Source organism: Uloborus diversus, chromosome 9 (assembly GCF_026930045.1).
Source record: "Uloborus diversus isolate 005 chromosome 9, Udiv.v.3.1, whole genome shotgun sequence".
Taxonomy (NCBI): Eukaryota; Metazoa; Arthropoda; class Arachnida; order Araneae; family Uloboridae; genus Uloborus; species Uloborus diversus.
Genome location: NC_072739.1, coordinates 66,296,777 through 66,320,600, shown reverse-complemented (window position 1 = coordinate 66,320,600; position 23,824 = coordinate 66,296,777). Strand labels below are relative to the sequence as shown.

General features: G+C 32.3%; 1 protein-coding gene across 1 annotated transcript; it reads right to left on the bottom strand.

Annotated features, from left to right (window-relative positions):
• Positions 1–555: 555 nt before the first annotated feature.
• LOC129229689 (uncharacterized) lies at positions 556–23,393 on the bottom strand. Its single transcript, XM_054864051.1, has 3 exons — positions 23,228–23,393; positions 22,128–22,194; positions 556–1,945 (listed from the first exon to the last, which is right to left on the bottom strand). Exons 1-3 carry the CDS (start codon positions 23,273–23,275, stop codon positions 1,743–1,745), a joined length of 318 nt encoding a protein of 105 aa, XP_054720026.1. The 5' UTR covers positions 23,276–23,393; the 3' UTR covers positions 556–1,742.
• Positions 23,394–23,824: the final 431 nt, after the last annotated feature.

The following is a 23,824-nucleotide window of genomic DNA, read 5'->3' as shown; positions in this document are numbered from 1 at the left end:
GCATGAATATAGAGCCAGATTTATCATTAGGTTCAGCCTCAGTCCCCAGCGTCGAAAGTGCCCAAAAATTATAGAAGATATGGAATATAATAAAATATGGTTTTTAAGTAGTTTATATTTAAAATTTAGAGCGATATTTTAAGTGCATGGCAATGTGTCATGTTTCAGAGGCAATAGCCCTTTTCCTCCGTGAAAAGCAATCAAATGGTATGGAACACAGTCACTTTTTGCTTTGTAGTACAGTGGAGAACAAATTATCTGCAACGTTCAGGACCACTACTGTCCCAGATATCTTAATTTCCCAGTTTTCTGGATCAATTAGGAACTGTTACGATTGTTTGCAAAACCGAAATACAATAAACAGTAATGGATCTGCATGTTTCAATATGAAGTAAACTGTTCAGAAATGCTTATAAATATCAAAATATTTTAAAACATTAAATGAAAACTATTTAAAATCATAAAAATTTAACACTTTTACAACACTAAAAAAAAATCACCACAGTACTGAATAATGTTAAAAAAGAATGAAAATGATGGGTAAGAAACATGTCAATGAACATACATGTGCAATTTTTTTTATACTCGTGCATTAAACAAGTTTATTTTTGTGATTTTTTTTGTACAGGTTTTTTCTTTAATTTAAATAGTTGTCAATTGTTATTTGTGCATGAAATTAATATCAATAAAAATTTGCTTTTTTAGTTATTGCAACCTTATTACAGTCTTCCATTTAAATGATCTCGATTCTCCTCTGCATCAACTATCATAATTTGGCATCTCTGAAAATTCATATAATCATTTTTAGGCTCAAAAAGGTTTTAATTACTGCCATTCAATAAAAATAGCATAAGAACGCATTTAAGTACTTATTTCATTATTTTGAAGTAGGAATGAAATAGAGAAAATGTCTGATATTTTAGTGTTTTGTTTGGGAAAATATTTAGGAAATTTTGCCCTGTATGACAGAAGACTCTTCATCTTTTAAGTTCATTTTTGGGGCGATTCTAGGCTTTGGTTAGCTGGAAAAAATTAAAAACTTAAGCGTTACGTAAGGGACATTTTTTCGAGACTAGCCCTTTGCAATAAATTTCCCGAGTTATTCGCTAGTAATACTCTTTAAAAAGAAACCATTCATTATATTCTTTTAGACATTTCAAAAAATCCTCCCTTTTCCTAAAATTGCCGCAAAGGTAGTTTTAAAAATGACAAGAAAAATTAAGCAAAAAGTTCCCAGCTTTCTTATTTCACAATATTCTAGATCCCACATAAAAGGTTCTGTACTATACTTTGTTTCATCTTCCTCTTCACCCTTAAAATATTCTATGCTGTTGCACGCTCCAGAGCAACCTTTTTTTTCTCCCTCGCCAGCATTTCATGAACATCAAGAATTCCATGTTGGTGAAACACTCAGAATTTATGCAGTGTTTAAATCATTCAATTCCATTTGAAGAATTTAACACAAAATTATAGTTCTATATTACCTAAACACTCCTTAGTGCTAAACACAACCATTTTTCTACACCCTATATAACTAGCCATGTGTCTTCAAGGGACATGTACAAGACCTGTGTGAATGGGAAAACTTACATAATTAGAAGATTTACTTCTAAGTGTAACTTTTTTAATAGATATATAAATATTGCTTCTTACTAAATATAGTTATTACAGTCAGACAGTCAGTTGATATTCAATTGCAATTAAATTTGCAACTACTTAAAAAAAAAAAGATTCTTTACAGTTCAGTTCTTTAATTCTTTGCTGTTGAAATCTGTATACTTTGATTCTGAGGACACCCATGTTTCTTGACAAACTCTTGCTCCACGAGATGTAACGATCCATGCAATGCCACTGCTGACAACTGCAGGAGCAACGAAAAAACTTTTATGCTGGTATGGAAGATGAGATTTGAAAAGCACTTGAATGAAATAAAGAGCAGAAAATGCTGGAATAAAAAATTCCAATCATTAGAAAGGGATGTAAGGAAAAAGATAAAGAATGTCAACTAACAATTCAGCAAAATATTTAAGAGATTATAACAATGGAGAAGTTAATTTGGGTTAAATTATATTATATTAAAATGAAAACTAATAAGTTCATGCACCTACAAAAATCATTTTTTACTATTGTCCCTTACCCTTTTTAAGAGTATGGGGAGCAGTGAGACATAGACATTAAAACACAAGATCACACAGTCACAATTTTTTAAAAATTATTTTCAAAAAATTGAGTGGTCCTGCAGTTTTCTTTCAGCTCAATTATCCAAGCAAATGCATAGTTAAACATGATTAAAATACAGTCGGACCTCCATATATCAAACTAGCAAATTGCTGGGGGGAAATTTGATGCATAAAATTTCAATATGTAGAAACAATCTTAATTTATCAAAAACAATTTCTAAAACATCAAAGCTTATTTTCGCCAACTGTAATGCCGTTTTATGTGTGTGTTTTTGAGTTAGTTTTATGTAAGTTACACAGTTACAGCACTTTTATTATAGCTTTTTGATTTGTCGTAATAGCAAAAACTGCTAGTGAAAACACTAAGATAACCAGAAATGATTTTTGCGCCTTTAGACATCTTCCTTCTTTGGCAATTCAACCTGATCCGCAACGTTAGAGAACTTTCGTTTTGACAATGTAATCAAGAGAAAAGTAAAAAATCAATTCACTTCAATGGTTTTTACTGAAGTTAAAAAAAAAAGACTAGGAATTTTAATCAACTGACAATAGGGATACTTGAAACTGATTTTACTGCATCAACGGTTGCAACTAAGGTTTGACATAAACTTGAGGGAATTAACGAACTCCAATCCAAAACAACGACCTATTCGCTCACCCCTCAACCCCAGATTCCTTATGAGTTACCATACTGCAGTTAAGAGAATTCTATAAGAGCACACCTATTTCAAGGTACAATTTGAAAGCTCTACTGGCGGTGGCGTTATAATGAATTCTACTATTGCCGCTCGATTGTGCAAACATGGGAAATACTGAAGAAGGGACCGGGGAGGGGGAGGACTGGAGCGGCAGTTGGTCATATGAGTGTGCGCGGGGGTGCAATTGTGTGCCTCTCTTCATCGGATACTTCAATGGATTACCATGAAGGCCATTAATATGGGTCAGCTCTTTTGATTATGTTTTCTGCATTGGCAAACTGGATCTATATGTAAATGTGCTGTATGAAGATTCTTTAATAATAAATGTCACAGCCTATATGAACCTGGTGTTTTACCCCCAACTTAACACCACCACAGGGGGATTTTCTGCAGATGGGCCAATCCTGAGAAAAGGTGAACATATAACACAAAACAAAACATACATAATATGTACAAGTAATATATCAAATTAAACCTTGGAATGTTTACTTTCATTATTTCATAACAAAAATAATTTTTAAAAAAAGTTGCCAACAATGTAGCCTCTTCAGTGTAAGCTACAGGAAGTAGTTAAAATGCCTTCTCACCAACACTAAAATTTGAACTTAAGGTTAATAACTTGGCGTGATTTCTGCGAAGGTTCGAAATTTTTAGGTTTGCTGTGAAAACAGACACACGAGGGCTTCTTGCGCACCGATTGTGTTTTTCTTATTTTTGCTCTAATGCTTGATTTTTAATTGTGTCTATATATGTCGGGCAAAAGTTTTGTTCATTTGCAGAACTGCAAGAAGTTTAAAAAAATTCCCAAGAGCAGAAAGTCCATTTTTGGATAAGAGATGCATTAAAATTGGATTTGTCACACCTCTCGTAGCGTAGTAAAAATGCTGACCCAAGATTACTGTATTACAGAATAAAATATTCTTGGTGAAAGAAGAACGAAGTAAGTGTTTTTTTTTATATATATTCATGCTCAGTGATGTTCCCATCTATTTTCCTGGGGATCTACTCCCAGTAATCCACTACGCACAATATGTGTATGTGATCATATACATAATATACCACTATATGAAAATTTTTGAAGCTTGAGGGTATACGCTACATGTTAAAGTTTAAGAGTATATGGCGTACAGGGAGTATAATACCCTATGGGACCACCGCTGTTCATGCTTTACTGAAATTTGGATTTATGTTTTATTGAAATTTTGCATTTGTATTTTACTTGCAATGTGTCGCAATGCAAAGGTAATACATTAAATTATTTCATATTTATTTGCATCCATCCTGTTTCGCTCAACTCTTATTGATGTTGCATGAATGTATTAGCTAAAAATTCTAAATAATGTACCATCCCCTCCCCCAAGAACAGGAGCCCCGAGGCTACCCATAGCCACCCAAAAACAAGCCCCCCCTTTTCCCTCCTTAACAAAGAATACCACTGCCCCCCCCCCTGCTGCAATCTGTGCACTGATGTTATAATCATCCACTCTCAACCCTCTTAATGAGCACCCCTAATTAAAAATTGGCGAATTGAACTTTGAAGATTACTCACTTTCTTTCCAACTACAACAACCCAGCATCATATAATGGGATGCGGAGGGAGGGGTTCATAGCAAGACTATCATTGAAATTTTTAGGGAAGGGGGGGGGGAGGTTAATTAGAGAGTATTCAATCTCATTAAATGGAGAGAGGTGCACATCATCCTTGGGGGCATTAATGCTGCTTGTGGTTATAATACAGATGAATTATTTGTTTACGTATATGACTATCTAAAATCTTTGTAATTTGAAAATGTTTTTCATTCTTTACTTTAGCAGAAGTGAAACAAACTGTAATCAGTCTGCCTCAGAAATGACTGTATGGTGTCTGAACATATGTTTTTTGTTGTTGTTAAGGGTTCTTACTGAGCGGAAACTACGGGTGGAAATGGTTAGAATCCCACCCATTGGAGTATGTGTTATATTTGGTATATAATTGAATAGTCTGGAATGATTTTTTTCTGAAACTTTGACCCGAAAACCCAGTTTGAGCTATTTTTGGTCACTTCCACTTTTGGCTTTCCACTTTTTGTCGAGTCTGATCCAAACCCAAATTTCTCAAATCCCTTTGATAAACAATTCTAGTATGAGAGTCCTTTCCCTTCTGAAGATTCACCAAATGCAATACGGACTAAGTGCATGGTACCAGTTGTGCTGTGATACTTTTTCTATACTGTAAAATTTGTGCAATTTTCTATTGTTGATTTTTAGTTGCAAGGAAATAAATAATAGAATAATCTATTAAATTATTAGTTAGGACCGGCATATAGTGGCCCAGAAGCTGTTGCTATATGTCAAATTTCTAATAGTAATTGAAATAACTTGTTGCATTTTATATTTTCAGAACTAATCATACTGGATGTGTGGCATTTATTAGAATTATATTCTCTAAAGTTGATAGACATTTGGAAGTTATGGAAATGAATAGCAATCACAATCATCCGATTTCAGACACTCTATAACCAATTGAACCCAAGGGAACCGCGGCTGCCTGCTGACTTACAAGTAGAAGTTGGTAATTTGTTAAAATTACAGGCAAATAAGATGCTTATACAAGATGAGATGATAAATCGAACCAACAAGCATGTGCTTTTGAGAGACATCACAAACATTGGTGTTAAGCACAAAGGACAAAATGAGGGTTTTCAAGAAAAATATTTGTGCAATGTAAATATTTTACTGGATGGAATGTTCTTCCATGACCAAGAAATGTCTTCAATATTCGAAACTTTTCCTGAAATAATATTTTTTGATGGAACATACAAACTATTAGACATTCGCTTTCACATGCTATGTGTTTGTGGTAAAGAATAGCAATGGTATATAGCTTCATTGCTTTTGTTTTATTTTTTACTTTAATGTAAATATTGTAAACAAATTTTCTTGTTTCTCAAAATCTTGCTTTGAAACTAATTGCAGGAAAAACAGAAGTAATTGGTATGGGTTTGTTAGCCCAAGAAGACAAAGAATCTATGGAATGGTTGGTAAACTGTTTCAAAAACAGTAATAAAAACTGGAGCCAAATTCATGTCGTTTTGTCTGATAAAGACATTGTAGAAAGGCGTGTGTTCAAAGAAAATTTTCTAAATGCGTCACTTTTCATATGCCGCTTCCATGTCTTGTGAATATTCAAACGGGAGATAGTTTATTTCTGAAAGTAGTGGTAAATATTTTATGCGATAACTGTATCAATATAACTCTTTCTTATTTTTTAGGTGACATGTGAAAAAATGAAACTCACCGAAGAGGAAGTTCTGAAAGCAAAAGAACTCTTAACAAAAATGTGCTATGCTTCAAATGAAGAATATTTCGATGTTTATATTATATTTCTCGAATTGCCTTCTTCTGTTGTAACTTATTTCAATAAGAACTGGCATCCGATACTTAAGGTAAATATTACTGCTAAATGTATTTTATTCTTGATAAAAATTGTTTAAAAGTATCAACTATTTCATGCCTAAATTGTTCTCTTTCTGACAATATTTGTTCATGTTATTCTTTTCTAGGAATGGACATGCATCAACTATTGTGTTGGGAATTATATGGATACTATAAATAATGGATTGGAATTTTTCCAATTCCAAATTAAAATCTATCATCAAGCCCTATTCTAATTTAAACAACTTTGTGAATAATTTTTTCATTCTCTTGAAGTCACTTAGAAGTGAAAGGGATTATTTAACCACACAGATTATGAAGTACTGTTGCCCTACCCATTTCAGTTTGTTTTGAAAGAACTGAGAAAACCGGAGCCCATGAACATTGTTGAAATTTTCCCTTCTGCATTTTACTTTTCTAGGAATGGAATACTATTGAAAGTGACTCGTGAAAAATGTGATTGCCTTTTATCTAATTCTATGAGACTGCCATGTATAATCACATTTGCTGTCGGGCAAAAATTAAACATGCCCATCCTCATGCCTAGATACCAAGGTGAATTTAGTTGCAGTGAAATGTTTCTTTTCTGAAGATGCCTGGAAACTTTTGTGAAGTAGCCGAAAAGTTAGATGTTGAAATGAAGATACCATGGCTTGCAACCTCACAAACGAGTCGTGAAAACCATCCTCTGTGTCTCGTGAGGAACATTTTAGGAGATCTGTATACATACCTCTTCTAGATAATGTGATTCAAGATCTGAAAGAGAGACTTTCTTCTGAGATTATGAATCTATTTAAGCTTCGAGTTGTGTTGCACAAACCAGAAGTAACATCAGAGGATGAAGCTACTGTAAAGGATATCATTAATATGTACCAAGACCTCGTTGGATATTCTGCAGCATCCGCAACGCATGAGCTAACGTTGTGGACTCAGAAATGGAAGCGAGCCATTCTTAAGAAAGAAAAAAATCCCAGATTCCGTTTTGGAAGTGCTGGAAAATTGTGACAGCATCATGTACCCCACCATCCACAAAGATCTAAGGATTCTGGCTATTCTTCCAGTTAGTGCAGCTACAGCGGAGCGTAGTTTTTCCACCCTCCTTCGGCTGAAGACTTGGCTTCGAGCGAATATGGGAGAAGAGAGACCCGCTGGGCTTGCCCTTATGTCTGTCCATCGAGATGTTCTGCTGGACCCTGAAAGCATCATTCTAAGATTCGCCAAGACCAAAAGACGACAAGAATTTGTATTATAAACTGTACAATACTTTTGTTTACTTTTGTACCTATATTTTTTTTTCTTTTTTGTATGAAGACTATTGTTAAATTCACTTAGAACAAAAGATATCAATAATTAGTATTGTAAACTAATATTTTCGCTAAATCATTATGATTTTTTTTGTGAAAAAAAAATCTATAGAGCTCAAAACAGTGCTTGATTTTTTTTTTTCTTTAAATATCTCTCTCTGTTAAGATTGCTAATATAACATGTTTACATATTTAATTTAAAAAAATGGATATTGTTTCTGTAATTTCTTAGATTCTATTGTAATTCAATTTAACTAGCAATTTGAAATAACACTTCTTAACTATTTTCCTACGAAATTAATTAAGTTGTCATTCAGCTAATGGCTTATTTAGTGCTTTTTGTTGACACCTAAAGGAAAAACCTAAGTTCTAGGAAATTATCGTACGAACATTCTTGAGCATGACATCCCCCCCCCCCCAAATGAAATCCTGTATCCGCCCTTGGTCTGATGTATATTACAGAACTTAAAAAATCAATATATATTTTGCTTTAGAGATTTTTAAAAAATCTCTATCAATCAAAATCATGTAATTTATTTACCTAATGTATCAGTGACAACAATTATAGAAACAGGATAAGTAAGTTTTAAGAAATTCATTATGTTTTCCATTTGAGACATTCCTCCTGGTTTAATGCCTCAGAATGTGTGAAAATACTTTAACATTTTTATTAACGAAGAATGTCATAAAAATTAATATTTATTGATCTTTCCACCATTCATGCATGAGACTTCTTTTATTATACTGGGATAAAAGCCATAGGACCACTTAAGTATATATAGTGGACTCTCTCTAATCTGAACGCTCATGGAACCGAACAAAAGTGTTCAGATAATGGGAGTGTTCATTATGGAGGGAGACTTGATAACGTATGTATAGATATTCTATTGCGTTAAAGTACTATGTTCAGTATGTTGCCTAGTGAGCTACACCAGTTACTGAGATCGAGGTGTTGAATTTTAGATTGGTGGCTAGTGCTATGTCTAATTCATCTCAGTAGGATCTAAACTCTTACATTTATCTTTTAATTTAATAAGCTTCCCATAACATTCAACAATAAAATATTACAATATAGCTTTTGATACAATTCCTGGAAAAAAAAACTTTAATCTCTTTTTGCATTGTGTATTCTCTCTCCAAGCAAAGTACGTGCTGTCATCCAATTTTTTAATCAAAATCATTCTTGACTGATTCTCAGCCGAATATTATTTAAAGGTAATTGTACTTTAAAGGTCTTTAATACTACTTTATACAAAGTCATATTCTTGAATTATAGTTTAGTGGCAGGAAATTTTGGCTCATATTGCTCAGATGTTCATATTATGGGGTGTTCAGAGTACAGAGAGGAGAGCCTTTTGCTGTCTACGGAGTTTCGCCGGGACTATCCAATTGTGTTCAGATTATCAGGGTGTTCACATTAGTGTTCAGATAGAGAAAGTCCACTGTATTGATATTTTGTAGTATATAACGGCATATGGATCAATTAAACGTAATCGGAAACTTCACAAACCACAATATAAGTCCTCTATCTTTTGTTTGCTCAAACACATAACTGATCTAACTTTTTGTAAGCATTTAATTTTACATAATTTGGTTCTTAAAAGGCTACTTGAGACTAGCGTCTAGCCATAGCTGATCACAAAACGCGGGAATGCACTTCTGAGCATGTCTGAATTTTGGTGCGCTTTAAGCTACTTTAGATCGGAGGTCACGTGATATTGTTTACAATTTAGAGACTTCTAGTGATCGTATAGTTGAGATTAAAAGCGTAAATTTTTTTCACTAAGATGTCTAACGACGACGGCTGTAAAAAACAGCCCTTTTCAGAGCTACAACAAAATGCAAATGCAGTTTCTTCCGTGCTGAGGAAAAGATCCTTCGAGCAGATAATTTTTGATAGTGATGAAGAGAATTTTGCTTGTCCTCATTGTGAGAAAACGTATCTACACTTTCGAATACTGAGGCAGCACGTTAAAAATTGTCATTCTTCAATATTGGAAGAATTGAAGTCTCCTGCTAAAGTAGTTAAAAGTTTCAATGCGCTGATTGCAGAAGAACTTTTAATAAGAAAACTCACTACGACTGTCATATGAGGAAAAATCATTCAACTAATAACACAGTGCATAAGAAAACAGTTTTTTGTCTGCTGTGTAAAGTCTCTGTTGAAAAGAAAGTTTTTTTCTTTCGTTGTCAATCGATGCACAATCTTTTCATAAATACGGAGGAACCGACTTTCTCTTCATATGAGAAATTTTGAGGATTCTTCCACTCAACGAGTAAAGGTCAGCGGCACCTAAAAATTCAAGGCAGCTGCAAAGTAAATGGCTACTGTCCAGCTGATATAGAACTATTTCATCACAGTGACAATGAAAAATGTACAGTGAAATTTATTTCTACTCATGTTGGACATGCTAATGATTTGGGACATTTAAAATTATCACCGGAGGAGAGACATTTATTAGCTGTCAAGATAGCATCAAAAATTCCCTTCGACACTATTTTAGATGACATAAGAAATTCGATTATGACAGATAAATTAGAAAGGATGCATCTTTTGACAAAAAAAGATCTGCACAATATTGAGAGAAGTTACAACTTTGGTTCATCTGCTGTGCACCATAAAGATGATACTATAAGTGTTGATTCTTGGGTAAACGTTATGCAAAGTCAAGGCACTCCATGCGTCTTGTATTCAGGGGTCTGTCCAGGATTTTTCACAGGGTCCCTTTTTTGTGAAAAATCAAATTTTGCAAAAATTTTTTTTTTTTTTTTTTTGTAAAAACAAAATTTTTGAATTTTGAGATGGCACAAACTGCATCATTGACACTTAATGTTGAGTGTTTTCCCTCTTTTCTGTTGGGAATATCATTCTTGAGTGTTTTTCGAGTATGGGAGGGCGGCATCGCTCTTTGGGAGATGGGTATCCCTCAAGTATCAATATTTATTTACCATTCTACATTATGTTAAATTATACTAGAAATGTTATATGTATAGTATTTAAACGAATTGTAATAAAGAAATTCAGGCAGGGGTTCAGCATTTAACTTTTTGAACCAAAACATTGTTAAAAAAGACAAAATTTCGTTTAAAATTTATAAACTCTATGATTTTTACAAAAATAAACAAATATTTTAATTGTTTACCTCTTAACAAAGCGTACTAAACATCGAAAATTTGAAAAATCAGATTCCCATAGCGGATGCAAACAGATCGCAATCCTCAAAGTAAAAACATCAAAAGTACAAAAACGGCTTGTAAAATAAATATTTCTCATAAAATTATTTTAGAATTGCACTTTAGAGTCCTATGATAAACATTTCATTAATGTCTGGACACAGTTGAATCAAAATAAATAAAAAATAAACCATCGATCACTCTCTGGATGGGCACCCCTCAAGTATCAATATTTATTTACCATTCTACATTATGTTAAATTATACTAGAAATGTTATATGTATAGTATTTAAAATAATTGTAACAAAGAAATTCAGGCAGGGGTTCAGCATATAACTTTTTGAACCAAGACATTGTATTAGAACACAGAACTTAGTTTAAAACTTATAAATTCCGTAATTTTTACAAAAATAAAAAAATATTTTTTACCTCTTAACAAAACATACTAAACATCAAAAGTATAAAAACGGCTTGTAAAATAAGTATTTTTGATAAAATTATTTTAGAATTTCAGTTTAGAGTCCCACGATAATCATATCTTTAATGTCTAGACACAGTTGAATCAAAAAATAAAAATAAAATAAAAAAATAACCATCAATTCAGCATTTAAATTTTTGACTTTCTCCCCAAAATTACAATTAAACACCGCCCCACCAGACACTGAGTGGCGATAAGTTTAAAGTTAATAACCCTATCTGAAGCGAGCACATTCCCCCCCCCCCCCTATCCTTTGCAGGTCTCAGTTCATTTCGCTGTATATTATTGTTTGGGTCATTCCATGTCAAATCAACCACAAAAATGGGATTTTAACACCCACCTTCTCGGATTTCGATCAAACTTGGTATACTTCCTCCCTTTATGGTTGTAAGTAACCCCCTAATTTTTTTTTCGTTCAGTCTCAATGCGTTTTGATTTTACAGCCCTTTGAAATTTGGCAATTCTGCATTTTTTGTCATTTTTGAGACACTCCAACTTAGCTGTTGTTGCTTACCCAAAAAAAAAAAGTCTCTTGGTAACTAATGCTATAATCTTATTGAAAATTTTTACACAAAATGTAAACACTTTGAACATGTTCATAAAAAATATTTAAAAAGTCTGAGTTTATGCAATTTTTTTTTTAAAAATTACAAAATTGAAAATTTTGAATTTTTTTTGTCAAAAAAAGCATTATCAAAACTCTGAATTTCAACATGAGGGTCAGCTTTAAAAATTATGATTTTTTTCAAAAATGATCATGAATATGTACCTTAACTTATCCAATGAAAAACATTAGGGGACTTTGAGGGATTCTGCCCCCCCCCCCTCCCCCCATTCTGAAAAAAAAAATTTATATCACAGAGACAAGATCTTCTATATTCTAAAAACTAGAATTGTCAGCAATTAAAACAAAAAATATAAATGTACACTGTGTTGAATATTGAACTCAAATACATAATATTTAGCATTAAAGCTTTTTCTTCAATTTTAATTAGTTAAAAATATGTGGTAGTTCCAATGTCAAATCAACCCAGGGTTGGCTTTCTGCCGGCAGAAACTAGTTTTTGCCATGCCAGTGGCAGAAACTGGTTATAACCGGTAAAAACCGGCAGAAACTTAAAAACATCTTTAATTACCTAAGTGATTGCTAAATGATATTCGTTTAAGTAAACTAAAAAATGAAACTTCATTTCATCATTAAAAAAAATAAAATCCTATGCTAATGCCCTTGATTTAGTTTGAGAAGGGAACTTTTCAATTGCAGATGCTCGTAATGTTTGGATAAATCTAACAAAGGACGAAAAATCATATAGGTGCTCAGGAAAGAGGAGTGACATACAGAATTAAAAGGCATTTCTGATTTTAATTTGTTCACTTATATGCTTCATCTAAATTGTTTGTGATCGAAATTATCACGTGCTTCAAGAAGAAAGTGCCTGAATTTTACTTGCCAATATTAACATAGATTTTGTACCTAATGTCATAGTTTAGCAAAACAAATTAGCCCTATTTCTCGAAACTTATTTTTCCAGTTGAATTTCTCCCACTACCCCAGTTACTACATGGTGGACCAGTTAAAAAAAAAATAATTGATGAAAGTTTCATGAACATTGCTTGTTCCTTCATGCATTGCCTGCTAGCTCTTCTGTTTCAGGAATATTCTAAAGTTTCTCATTTGTACATATTAGATTGAGAAACTGTTTAGATTTTAGAAACCACCTTTTCTAAGAAGCAATTGCAGTGTCCAAACAATGTAACATTTGATTTTAAATTGTGGTAATATCGTAATTAAATTGTGCTTTGGTTAATAATTCTTTTTTCTGTGCACTTCCTATTGCAGTCAATAATTTAATTTTTTTTTCATTTCGTGAGTTTTTGCCAGTTTCTGCCGCAAATGTGGCAGAAAGTGGTTTTTGCCATGCCGGTTTTAACCGGTTTCTACCAGTGGTTTTAACCGCCTCGGCAGAAACTTGCCAACCCTGAATCAACCACAACAATGGGATTTCAACACTCACCACCTTGGGGTTTTGATTAAACTTAACATACTTCTTTCCTTTGTGGTTATAAGTAACCCCCCTATTTTTCCTCCCAATATCAATTAATTTAGATTTAAAAGATTTCCGATTATGCATTTTTTGTCATTTTCAAGACTTTTTTAAAAAAAAGTTGAAAATTTTATTTTTTGAAAAAGACATTGCTGAAATTTAAAATTTCAACACAAGGGTCAGCTTTAAAAACGGATGTTTTGAAAAAAAGACTATCATGATTATGTATTCTAATTTATCCAACCAAATTTTTTTGGGGTCTTTTAGGGATTAAGCACCCTCCCCCCCTCTCATTCCATGGAAAAAACTTAAATTATGATAGAGAAAAGCTCTTTCACTTCTTTAAGAAGAAGTGTTTCCAGCAATTATAATAATAATAAAAAAAAAAATTAAACGTGAAGTGAGTTGAACATTGAACTGAAACATATAAAGTTAAATATTCAAGGTTTTTTTTTTTTTTTTCAATTTGAAATAATTAAAAATTATTGAAAATAAAACTTGAAAAAGTTGCATAGAACAATTCCTGCATACTTATTACAGCACTTTAGTCAAGGCAACTTACGAATTGAAAGTAGTCCTTGCTCCAATTCATAATTAAGCAGTATCTAGCACTTTCAGTACCGCCCCCCCCCTCTCCTTATGTTTTAGAAAAAATAGCTATAGTGGGTCTTTTTTCCCATTAGCTTTACTGCTGTGCAATGAAATTCACCCATCTGTTTTCTTAAAATAACATTTTATATAAAAATGGCCTGATTTTTAAGAAAAACTATTTTAAAAAATAAAGTGTATCCCCCCCCCCCCCCGCCCTATAGCACAGTAAGAAATTAATTGATGCACCTCTCAATGAATTTTTATACATTTTTTTAACGAAAATTGGTAAGCAAATTAATATTTGCATGGAAAAAACTAGTTTAACTAGTTTTCCCCCTGATTCCCCCCCCCTTCCCCTCAAGGCTTTAATGACATAACTAACTCACATATTTTTTTTATCTACTGTTAGAGTTATACACTAGATTTTTTCAACTAAGTACAATTAATAAAGAAAACAAATCAATATAAATGCTCTGATTCAAATTACTTAAATAGGAATATTTAGAATCAATAGCATGTTATATATCCTTTTTATGGTATAAAAATTAAGTTAAATCAGAGTGCTACCTTGATAAAACTAATGCAGCAGATGAAAGATGAATCAAGACAAAGAAATTGCCCTATCATTTGCCTAAGAAATTGAAGCAAAGATCAGTTTCCCCATCTGACTGTCATATTAACAACTAAATGTAAACCATACAGCTTTCTGATCAGCTGACATCTAATGCCAGATGTTCCTTTTTTATGAGCTAGTATAACACCCACAAGGCAAGGGGATGACAGGCAAATAAATAATGTAAATTGTAAACATTTTGGGCAAAGGTAATCATTTTGAACACATAACAATAAATTGCTAAGTTAAACCAAAACTTTTCTGGGGTATATCATTGGATGAGAGATAAAGGAAACCAAGTTTTAGTTTAGTATTTCATCGGATGAATGAAACTAGTTAAGAGCTGCAAACTAGAGTAGTGTCTACTTTTGAATTTGTCTTTTAGTCTGTTCTTTACCCAGTTACTTAGAGAAATCATTGCTGAGCATGTATCGAAATTTTACTTGTATTTTCAACCAGATTGTTTTTTAAATGTGATTTAGTATGGATATCTCTATATGTAGTGTATGTAAATTAACTGCAAGTGAATGCCATAAATTAACTTTTAATCAAGAGAAAGTAATAAAGAATATCAATTGCTTAAGTGAAGAAGAAAAAGAATTTTTGAGTGCTAGACTTGAAAGTGAACTGGATTTAATTCAAAATATTTGTTTTCATCATGAAAATGTATTCTTAAAGAAGTTTGAGTTGAGGCACAAAATCTGCAGTGATCCGTTAAAAAGGCATAAAGGACCAATTAAACACTCCCTACGTCTTGTTACATTGCAGCAGTCTAAATGTTTAACAGAGAAAGGATTCAAAGTGAAACCAGGGGAAAAATTGTGTCGCAAGTGTAGAGAAATCATTTATAAGAACGATGAAGACTTAATTAGCTATACAGTAGCTGACTGTAATTACTCAGAGCAGGAAGATTCTGAATTTACAGAACAAAGCAGTCTACAAAGTGAAGAAGCTAGAGAAAAGCTTAATAAATCACGAAATGAGATGGAATGTTCTCCTTTGAAATTACATGGATTAGGAGAGACTAGTAAGAAATCTTATAGAAAGAGGAAATATGAAAAATTGCAGAAAAATATTGAAGATAATTTCAGAAAAGTACTGAAAGTAGATGTTTCATCTACAATAGATGACACAGAAAAAAATGTATCAGAAAAAGCAGCAGACATGGATAAACTGGTTCAGGTAATGAAAGAAAGTGTAAAATGTGTCCCAGGGAATAAACAAATACAAATACTCACAATTCCAGCTGCCTTATCGTGGCCAAGAAAAAAAACTCAGCATGTATTTGATGTCTCAGATTATTCTGTTCGTCAAGCCCAAAAAATTTTCAAAGAAAAGGGATTTTTAGCTGAACCTCGATGTGGCAAAAGACTTCCACCAGAAACTGTTGATGTGGTCAAAAATTTTTATCAAAGTGATGAACAATCAAGATTAATGCCAGGCATGAAAGATATTATCAGCATAGGGAAAAATAATTACCAGCAGAAAAGGTTGATACTAAGCAATCTCAGAGAGCTATATTTAGCTTTTTAAAAAGAATACCCTGATATTAAAGTATGTTTTTCAAAGTTTTGTTCTTTAAGGCCCAAATGGTGCGTGTTAGCTGGCTCTAGTGGTACCCATAGTGTATGTGTTTGTACTCATCATCAAAATGTAATATTACTTCTTCATGCTGCACAATTTAATGATACTTATAAGGATATAATGAAATTATTACTGTGTACAGAGTCAAAAAGAGAATGCTTCCTCAGACATTGTCCAAATTGTCCTGAAAAGGATACCTTAATTAACTACTTAAAATCAAAGTTTCCTGAACACGATGGTAATGAAACCATTGAATTTTCACAATGGGTTTCTACCGATAGAACTCAAATGATTAAAAACACTGCTTCATTAGATGAATTCATAATTGATTTAGCAAATAAAATTGATCATCTGATTCCCCACTCCTTTATTGCAAAATCCCAATCATCATTTTTAAAAGCCCTAAAAGAAAATAGTCATTTTAGTACAGCAATCATATTGATGGATTTCAGTGAGAATTATGTATTCGTAATTCAAGATGAAGCTCAAGGCTATCATTGGACCTCAGAATCTTGCACGTTGCATTCAGTCTTAATTCATTATAAAAATTCAGAAGGAAAGAAAATGGCATCATCTCATTGTATCATCAGCTATGATTTGAAGCATGATGTAGGAATGGTTCATAAGACTCAAGAAAAGATTTTGAAGTATGTGAAAGAAAATTTTCTACACATTAAGAAAATACACTACTTTAGCGATGGATGTGCAGCACAATATAAAAATAAATACAATTTCTTAAATCTTTGCCATCATGAAAATAATTTTAACTTGAAAGCTGAGTGGTCATTTTTCGCTACCAGCCATGGAAAATCTGAATGTGATGGTATTGGTGGGACTGCCAAGCGATTAGCTAGAAAAGAGAGTCTACAACAACATCTAGACAACCAAATAATTTCTCCCAAATTATTTTTCGACTTCTGTGCTGCTCATATTTCAAACATCAACTTTCATTTTGTTAGCAGAGATGAGGTACAATTAACTCGTTCAGTTTTGGAAACATCTTACGAAGATCTCCAGACACTTCCTGGAACTCGAAATTTCCATAATTTTCAACCACTGAATGCAACAGGCAAAATAGAAGCAAGAAGATTAAGTACTGATAAAGAACCTGCTCTTACTTTCAATTTAAAAAATATTCCACAATTTAGTTTAAGTATAAATAGTGTACATACACCCTGGATGTTTCATTGCCAGTGTTTATGACAATTTATGGCATTTTGGGATGGTTGTTGAAGTGGATCAAGATGAAAGAAACCTTCTAGTAAAATTTTTACACCCAAATGGGCCATCGCCTTCCTTTTACTGGCCTAGTTCAGATGATGTTTGTGGAATCCCACTTCCTCATGTGCTCAGTGTTGTAGAACCACCACATACAACAACTGGAAGAACATATGTCTTTTCTAATGACTGTATGGCCTCAGTAGATAAGAAGATGAAAAACAAACATATGTAGAAGGAATTTAAGAGCTATGAGCTGGTATTTATAGTACCTCTAATATTTTGTATTAATTGCACAATTATAAATTAGAATTATATGAAAATTTTTAAATTTTATGTTACCCTAAACTAAAATTAGTATGCATAAATTGTTGCAAGCAAATTTTGAGTTTCGCAGTGTCCTCTATTTTTATTATTAACTTGTTTCATTACCTATTTTTAATTGAAAAAAAATCTTGAGTATTTAAATGTTTACATCTAAGTTCAAACATCAATGTATTTTATTATTTGAATTTTCCTTTAATGTTGTTAGTAACTTAGTTTGTAATATTGTGATCGATTTTTTTTCTTTTATCAAAATGAGGGGTCAAGGGGGCAGAATCCCTCTAAGTCCCCTAAAGATTTTCATTTTATATGTTAGCACACATATTAATGATCATTTAAAAAAATATATAAATTATTTTAATTTAGACCCTCATGCCAAAAAATTAATATTTTGACAATCATTTTTTTTATTGAAAAAATTTTAAGATTTTCAGTTTGTTAATTTTTTTTAATTGCTGAATATAAGTTTAGATTTTTCATACATTTTTTTCTAAAATGCTTGAAGTCTTATTATATAATGTGAAAATTTTCAAAAACTTTTTATCCTTGGTTTTTGAGAATTTTTTTTTTTTTTTTTTTTGCAAACAGCTGCAGTTCATTCTGAGAGAACTGTAAATGACAACTAACCAGAGTTGGCCGGATTGGACCCAATGGGTTTTTTTGAAAAAACCCATTTAAAAAAAACCCATTATTTAGCCCACTTTTGGGTTTTTTAAAATTTTGTAGAAGTTTTTTAAAAAATTTACTAAATTAAATACTTACACAGTTTAAACTTCTTTTTTATTTGTTCTTACCACAGACAATGGACATAAAAAATGAATTTTGAACTTTAATAGTATTTCTTAACTCTTAACGGCATTAAAAAAATACTTCAAAGATTTTAAATAAAGATATTTAACTTTTTTCTTTAACTGGTCAAAAAATAACTCAAATTATCTTGACTGAGTCCTGTCACGTCTGATTTTCTCAATATTTGTAGATAGTACAGAGGAAACTACTCTAGCTAAAAGGCTTTCATGTGAATTATTTTCTGCAAACCAACAGTCGCTAATCTCGAATAAGCTAGGTATATATTTTTTAGAAATTAACAGGTGTTACGAACGGTCAGAAAGAAAACAGAATAGAATGTACAGTATTTTCATTATCTTACGAAAAAGTTTAATATTTCTTACTCTGTACACAGAAATAGAAAATTAGGCAGCATAAAATTCAAAGAAATGTGTTGATTAAGCTGGAATTCAGTAAAAAGAGATTTAAAATACTTGAGGTTCTACAGTAGTTTTGCATAACAAAAAGAAATACAATAAAGTAAAATGCAAAAAAAAAAATGTTGTAATTAAAAACAAACAAAAGATTTTATCATTCGAGAAGTAACTTTACCTTAACTGTTGGTAATCATGAAAACTAAAAAATCTGAAACTTCACCATTCTTGGGTTTTGTAGTCTTTCATACCTTTCTTCAAAAAACACGGAATTTTCCAGCTTTTTTACCTCAAGACAATTTTTGTGCTTTGTTCCTATACTTACGCTACAATATGCTACAAGTACCCCATATTTTTCCTAAAAAAAGACAAAAAACCCACATTTCTTTTAAGGGCAGTTCTCAAAAGGTGGGAACAAACACAGACTTCAACTTTGAAGCTTCAACACCAAATAACTTTCATTTTAATTAACTCTAAAATTTTTGAGGTAAATTATAATGCTGTACAGAGACAAGAATTGACATAAATTATGGAAAAAAGCTCTTCAAATGCCCTTAAAAAAATATTTTCTTTGCTAAAAGGCACAATTTTGGACATACCAAAACGTTAACTGAGCAAATGTACCATTAAAAAAAATTTTTTTTAAATTATTTCCATACGTTTCAAAAAAAAATTAAAGGTATGAATCTTACACTGAATAACTTTTTGTTAATATTTTACACAGATAACAAAAATAAAGATAGATTATTTACTTTGTAAAGGATTTAAAAAAAAACGTAACTTTGAAATTTGATGTATGTCCAAAAGTTGCGATCTTTAAAATGCTATTATTTGAGAACTAAGTATATGATGTTTTCGTTTTAAAGGTATTTATCGATCCTCAGAATCAATTTTTAATTGTTTAAAAGTGTTTTCATAAGCTTTTATGCAGTATCTTAGAAGAAAAATGATTTTTCTTAAACATACATGTGAGATGTCCAAATGGCGTAACGATCTTGATGCCGATAATTCTGTCCGTTTATTCATAATTTTTGATGATCCACTGTCTTCTAACCTCAATAAAAAAGGTTATTATAATGTTATCTTCTTTAATCCATTGGTATTTTGCATAATTAATACGTTACACATTGAACAATGCATAAATTACAGTAGAAACATGGCTTTCTATGATCGAACGAAAGCCATTTTGCGCTAACATCGCCAAGCAAACTTCCGCTGGCGACATTGGCGACAACACAGTATACGATACGCTCAAGGTTACCAGAGGGGGATTCCAGTTTAACAAATGTAGTTAATCGTCAGCTGCACCAGTTTTGGCGACGTTATCACCTGCGCTAGCAATTTTTTTTCCCGCCGCTTTTATTATTTTAAATTTTTTTTTTCTCTTTCTTTTAAACATAATTTAACGACCTCGAAATAGAAATACGAATTTCTTTTTTCAATAATTTTTTTAGACATCGTTTTAATTCTTATGACATTAGAAAAAATATTCGTTATTAAAACTGATGTCATTTTTTACATTCTTTCTTAAAGCATATTTTGTTTATTTTTCCTTTAAAAATACATATGTCGTATTTATTTGTTTCTATTTTTATTCCTTATTTGTCCCAATAAATCAAACTACAAGTTTGTATAATTATTTCCATGAAGCTTTTTTCTACCTTTCATCAACTTCTTCAAAATCATTCCAAAACTTTATTATATGTAAAGAGCAGTATGTATAGCCATTCAAGTACTTCATTAATATCCTCTTTATCATTAAATTGCAAAATTCAAAAAGTAGTAAATAAAATTTTCATTGGAAAAGTTAAAAATCAGATTAACAGTTGTCAAAAATGGTGAAACTTACATTATGATGATGTCCAAAATCCGTTACCTACATGACAACAATGTCCAAAATCTGTTACCTACAGATTGCTGATTTAATTTGCTAATTAACAATTTTTACAAATACCTGCTGTCTTTTCATGTTCATATTTTGTGTTCTAGGTTTGCATACTATAGAACAAAAGAAAAATTGATATCAAATTCGAAAATTTTTGAAATTGCTCAAAGTTAACTTTTTTGTTCCCACCTTTTGAGAACTGCCCTTAAAAAACCCAGCTTTAGTTGGGTTCTTTGGGTTTTATTTAAAAAACCCAAAAAAACCCTGGGTCCATGGGCTTTTTTAAAAAACCCGGTTTTTGCCAACCCTGCAACTAACGCAAAATCTCAAAACTTTGAAGGGTCATAAAACAAAAACTTTTTATTAGAGATGAAATACTTTAGGAGGTTACTTAGGACTATAAAAAGTAGAAGTATACAAAGTTTCATTAAAATCTGAGATGGTGGGTGTTGGGGTGTGGTTGAACTGACATGGAATGACCCGTTTATTAAATCATGAGCAGGGAGAAAAGTGCTTACCACTGACTGAAAGTCGACTTTTTCAAAAGTTTACAACAACACCGCTGCATAAAACAAACAAGCAAAATTATAAACCAAAATGCTTTCAGCTGTTAATTTCTTTCAAAGAAACCAACAACAAGCATTATATTTATTTGGCCTTAAAAGTTATTTATCTCTTGCAGGAACACAACAAGAGTGCCGATTTTTTTTTCTGTTTTACAAAATTAGCAGATTTTGTATAAGTTGATCCCTCTAATTTAACTTTAAAAAATGTTCCAAACATTACTGTTTTGATCACGGAAATATGCTGCGTTATTTTGATTTGAGATTTGCTTTTCCAATAAACAATTGGTGAAAGATCCGTTTTTGTTTATCAGAATTTTGTGAAGGGTCGGTTTTGGTTTGGTCGGGATTTTTTGAAAGGTTCGTTTTGTTTGATCGGATTTTTTTGAAGGGTCCGTTAACGGACCCAAATTTTCTCTGGCCAGACCCCTGACATAGCGCGGTTAAGATTAAATTGCCCTATATCCGCGCCGCAGTTTCTAACGTTAAGAGCCATGTCTACTACTGCCGAAAATTGCGACACTAAACGGCAGGTGTTGTCTCACACACCGCTTATAATAATGCAATTAAAATCCAAACCAGATGCATTTGCCTAAAGTAACTGATAAGGGGGGGTGTTCAAGGTCACACAAAAAAAAGCTATTGGGAAAATCCATTCAATCGGACTGAAAATGAAATAGGGGTGATCGGATGAACTTTTCAGCAGTCTTGAGACTGCACCTCCCCTGTTAAGGGTTAACATTTAAAAAAAGTTTTCATAGAAAAAAAGTTGAAGCATATAAATTTATTAATAAAAAATGGACTATGAAATCATTAAAATCAATTTTACATCATACCATACAACTCATACTTACTTAGTGCAAATGATGAAAGACCAGTAAATAAGGTTCTTGTCATACATTCTGTGTATGATCCAAAACCCTAAAAAAAAAAAAAAAAAACTTTCAGCAGAAAATATTATCTCTCACATATAGGTACTCAGTAGCGTAACAAGGGGTTGGCAGGAGTGGCCCTCGCCAGGGGCATAGCAGCTAGGGGGTGGGGGGGCGGCATTTTGACCGATTTAATAAAGGGGAAATAAATTGAGTTTTAAATTGAACATATGGATAGAAAAATGCTTTTATACATAAATATTTAAAAAGAACATTTTTCAAACAAAAAATTGAAGAAAATTGAGGCGGCACATTTTGAGAAATTTAAAGTTTTAATTTAACTAAAAAGTAACTTTTTTTTAGACCTAATCATGTTGCAAATAATAGGAAAGGTAATTAAAAAGGCTTTCAAATGGCACTTGTTCCAGCTCTCTATCTTAATTAGAAAAGATTCTATATCATTTTGAAAATTGGGTCATTCACATGTTTTGAGCCATTTTTGGTACTTTTATAGCGCTGTATCTTCAATACAGTTTCTTATTTTTCAAAAAAAAATTACATTTTTCTATGTCTATATAAGCATTACCTCTGTACCAAATTTCATGAAAATCTGAGAGGCTGAGGTAAAATCAGTGCGTTGATTTGACACTGAATGACCCATACCCTTTAATAATACGCAACAAAAAAAAAGAATTATGCAATGAAAGAAAAGTCATTTGGGAATTTCTGGGCATAATTCAGGGGTGCATACTTCAGGTAAATTATACTAATAAAACAGTAAACACCACGTTCACTTACACATGTAAGTACATAAATTTCTCAAAGCCTCGGGAAGAATTGACCCCCCTAAATGACAGGAATGGGTAGTTTTATCTAAAAATTTCTTTTACATCCTTAAATTAGCAAAATGTAGGATGGTAAGCTTATCATTTCTAATAGCATTAACAGCTTTTCAAAACAGACAACGTAGAGTGCTTATATGAACTTAGATTTTTGGCATTCTTGAATTCATTGTTGTTTTTTTCGTAGGTACGAAAAGGTTGTTTTTACAGAAGGCAGAAAATAGATTTCGTTACACTTACCTTATACTTCAAGCTATATTCTTCTTTCACTTGGTTAAAATTATTCATTTTTTAGTAATTTAGTTTAAATAAGTAGTCTCTAGAACTCCATAAGACCTTTTTTGACCACAAGAAAGCACATGTTACACAACCACCACCAGCAGGCAGAAACAACACAACGGAAACGGAGTTGTATGAAGTTTTATCAAGCGAATTGACAAACAAGTCTATGAGACGGGAAACCGACACATTCTGATTGGTTTAGGCTTTGGCATCTTTTTGGCGATGGGTCGGAAGGTATAATATTCTAATTATCGCTTTTTGGCTCAAAACTTTCAGCTTTTATTTATTCCTTAGAAGCTGTATGATCCAACTTTTATTAAAGTAAATACAGTCGAATCTCGATAACTCGAAGCTTATAGCTCGAATATCCCTTTATTTCAAAGTTTTTCTTGGGTCCCAAACTCTTGAGACTGTTTTGGAAGCTTCCCATAACTCGAACGTTTTAGGACACAAGATTAGCAGGGGCGGATTGAGTCCCCCAAGAGAGCGCCAACTCTGACTCCCAAAGGGAAAAGGCCATAGGCGCCATTATGGGGGAGGCAAGTGGAAGCTTAA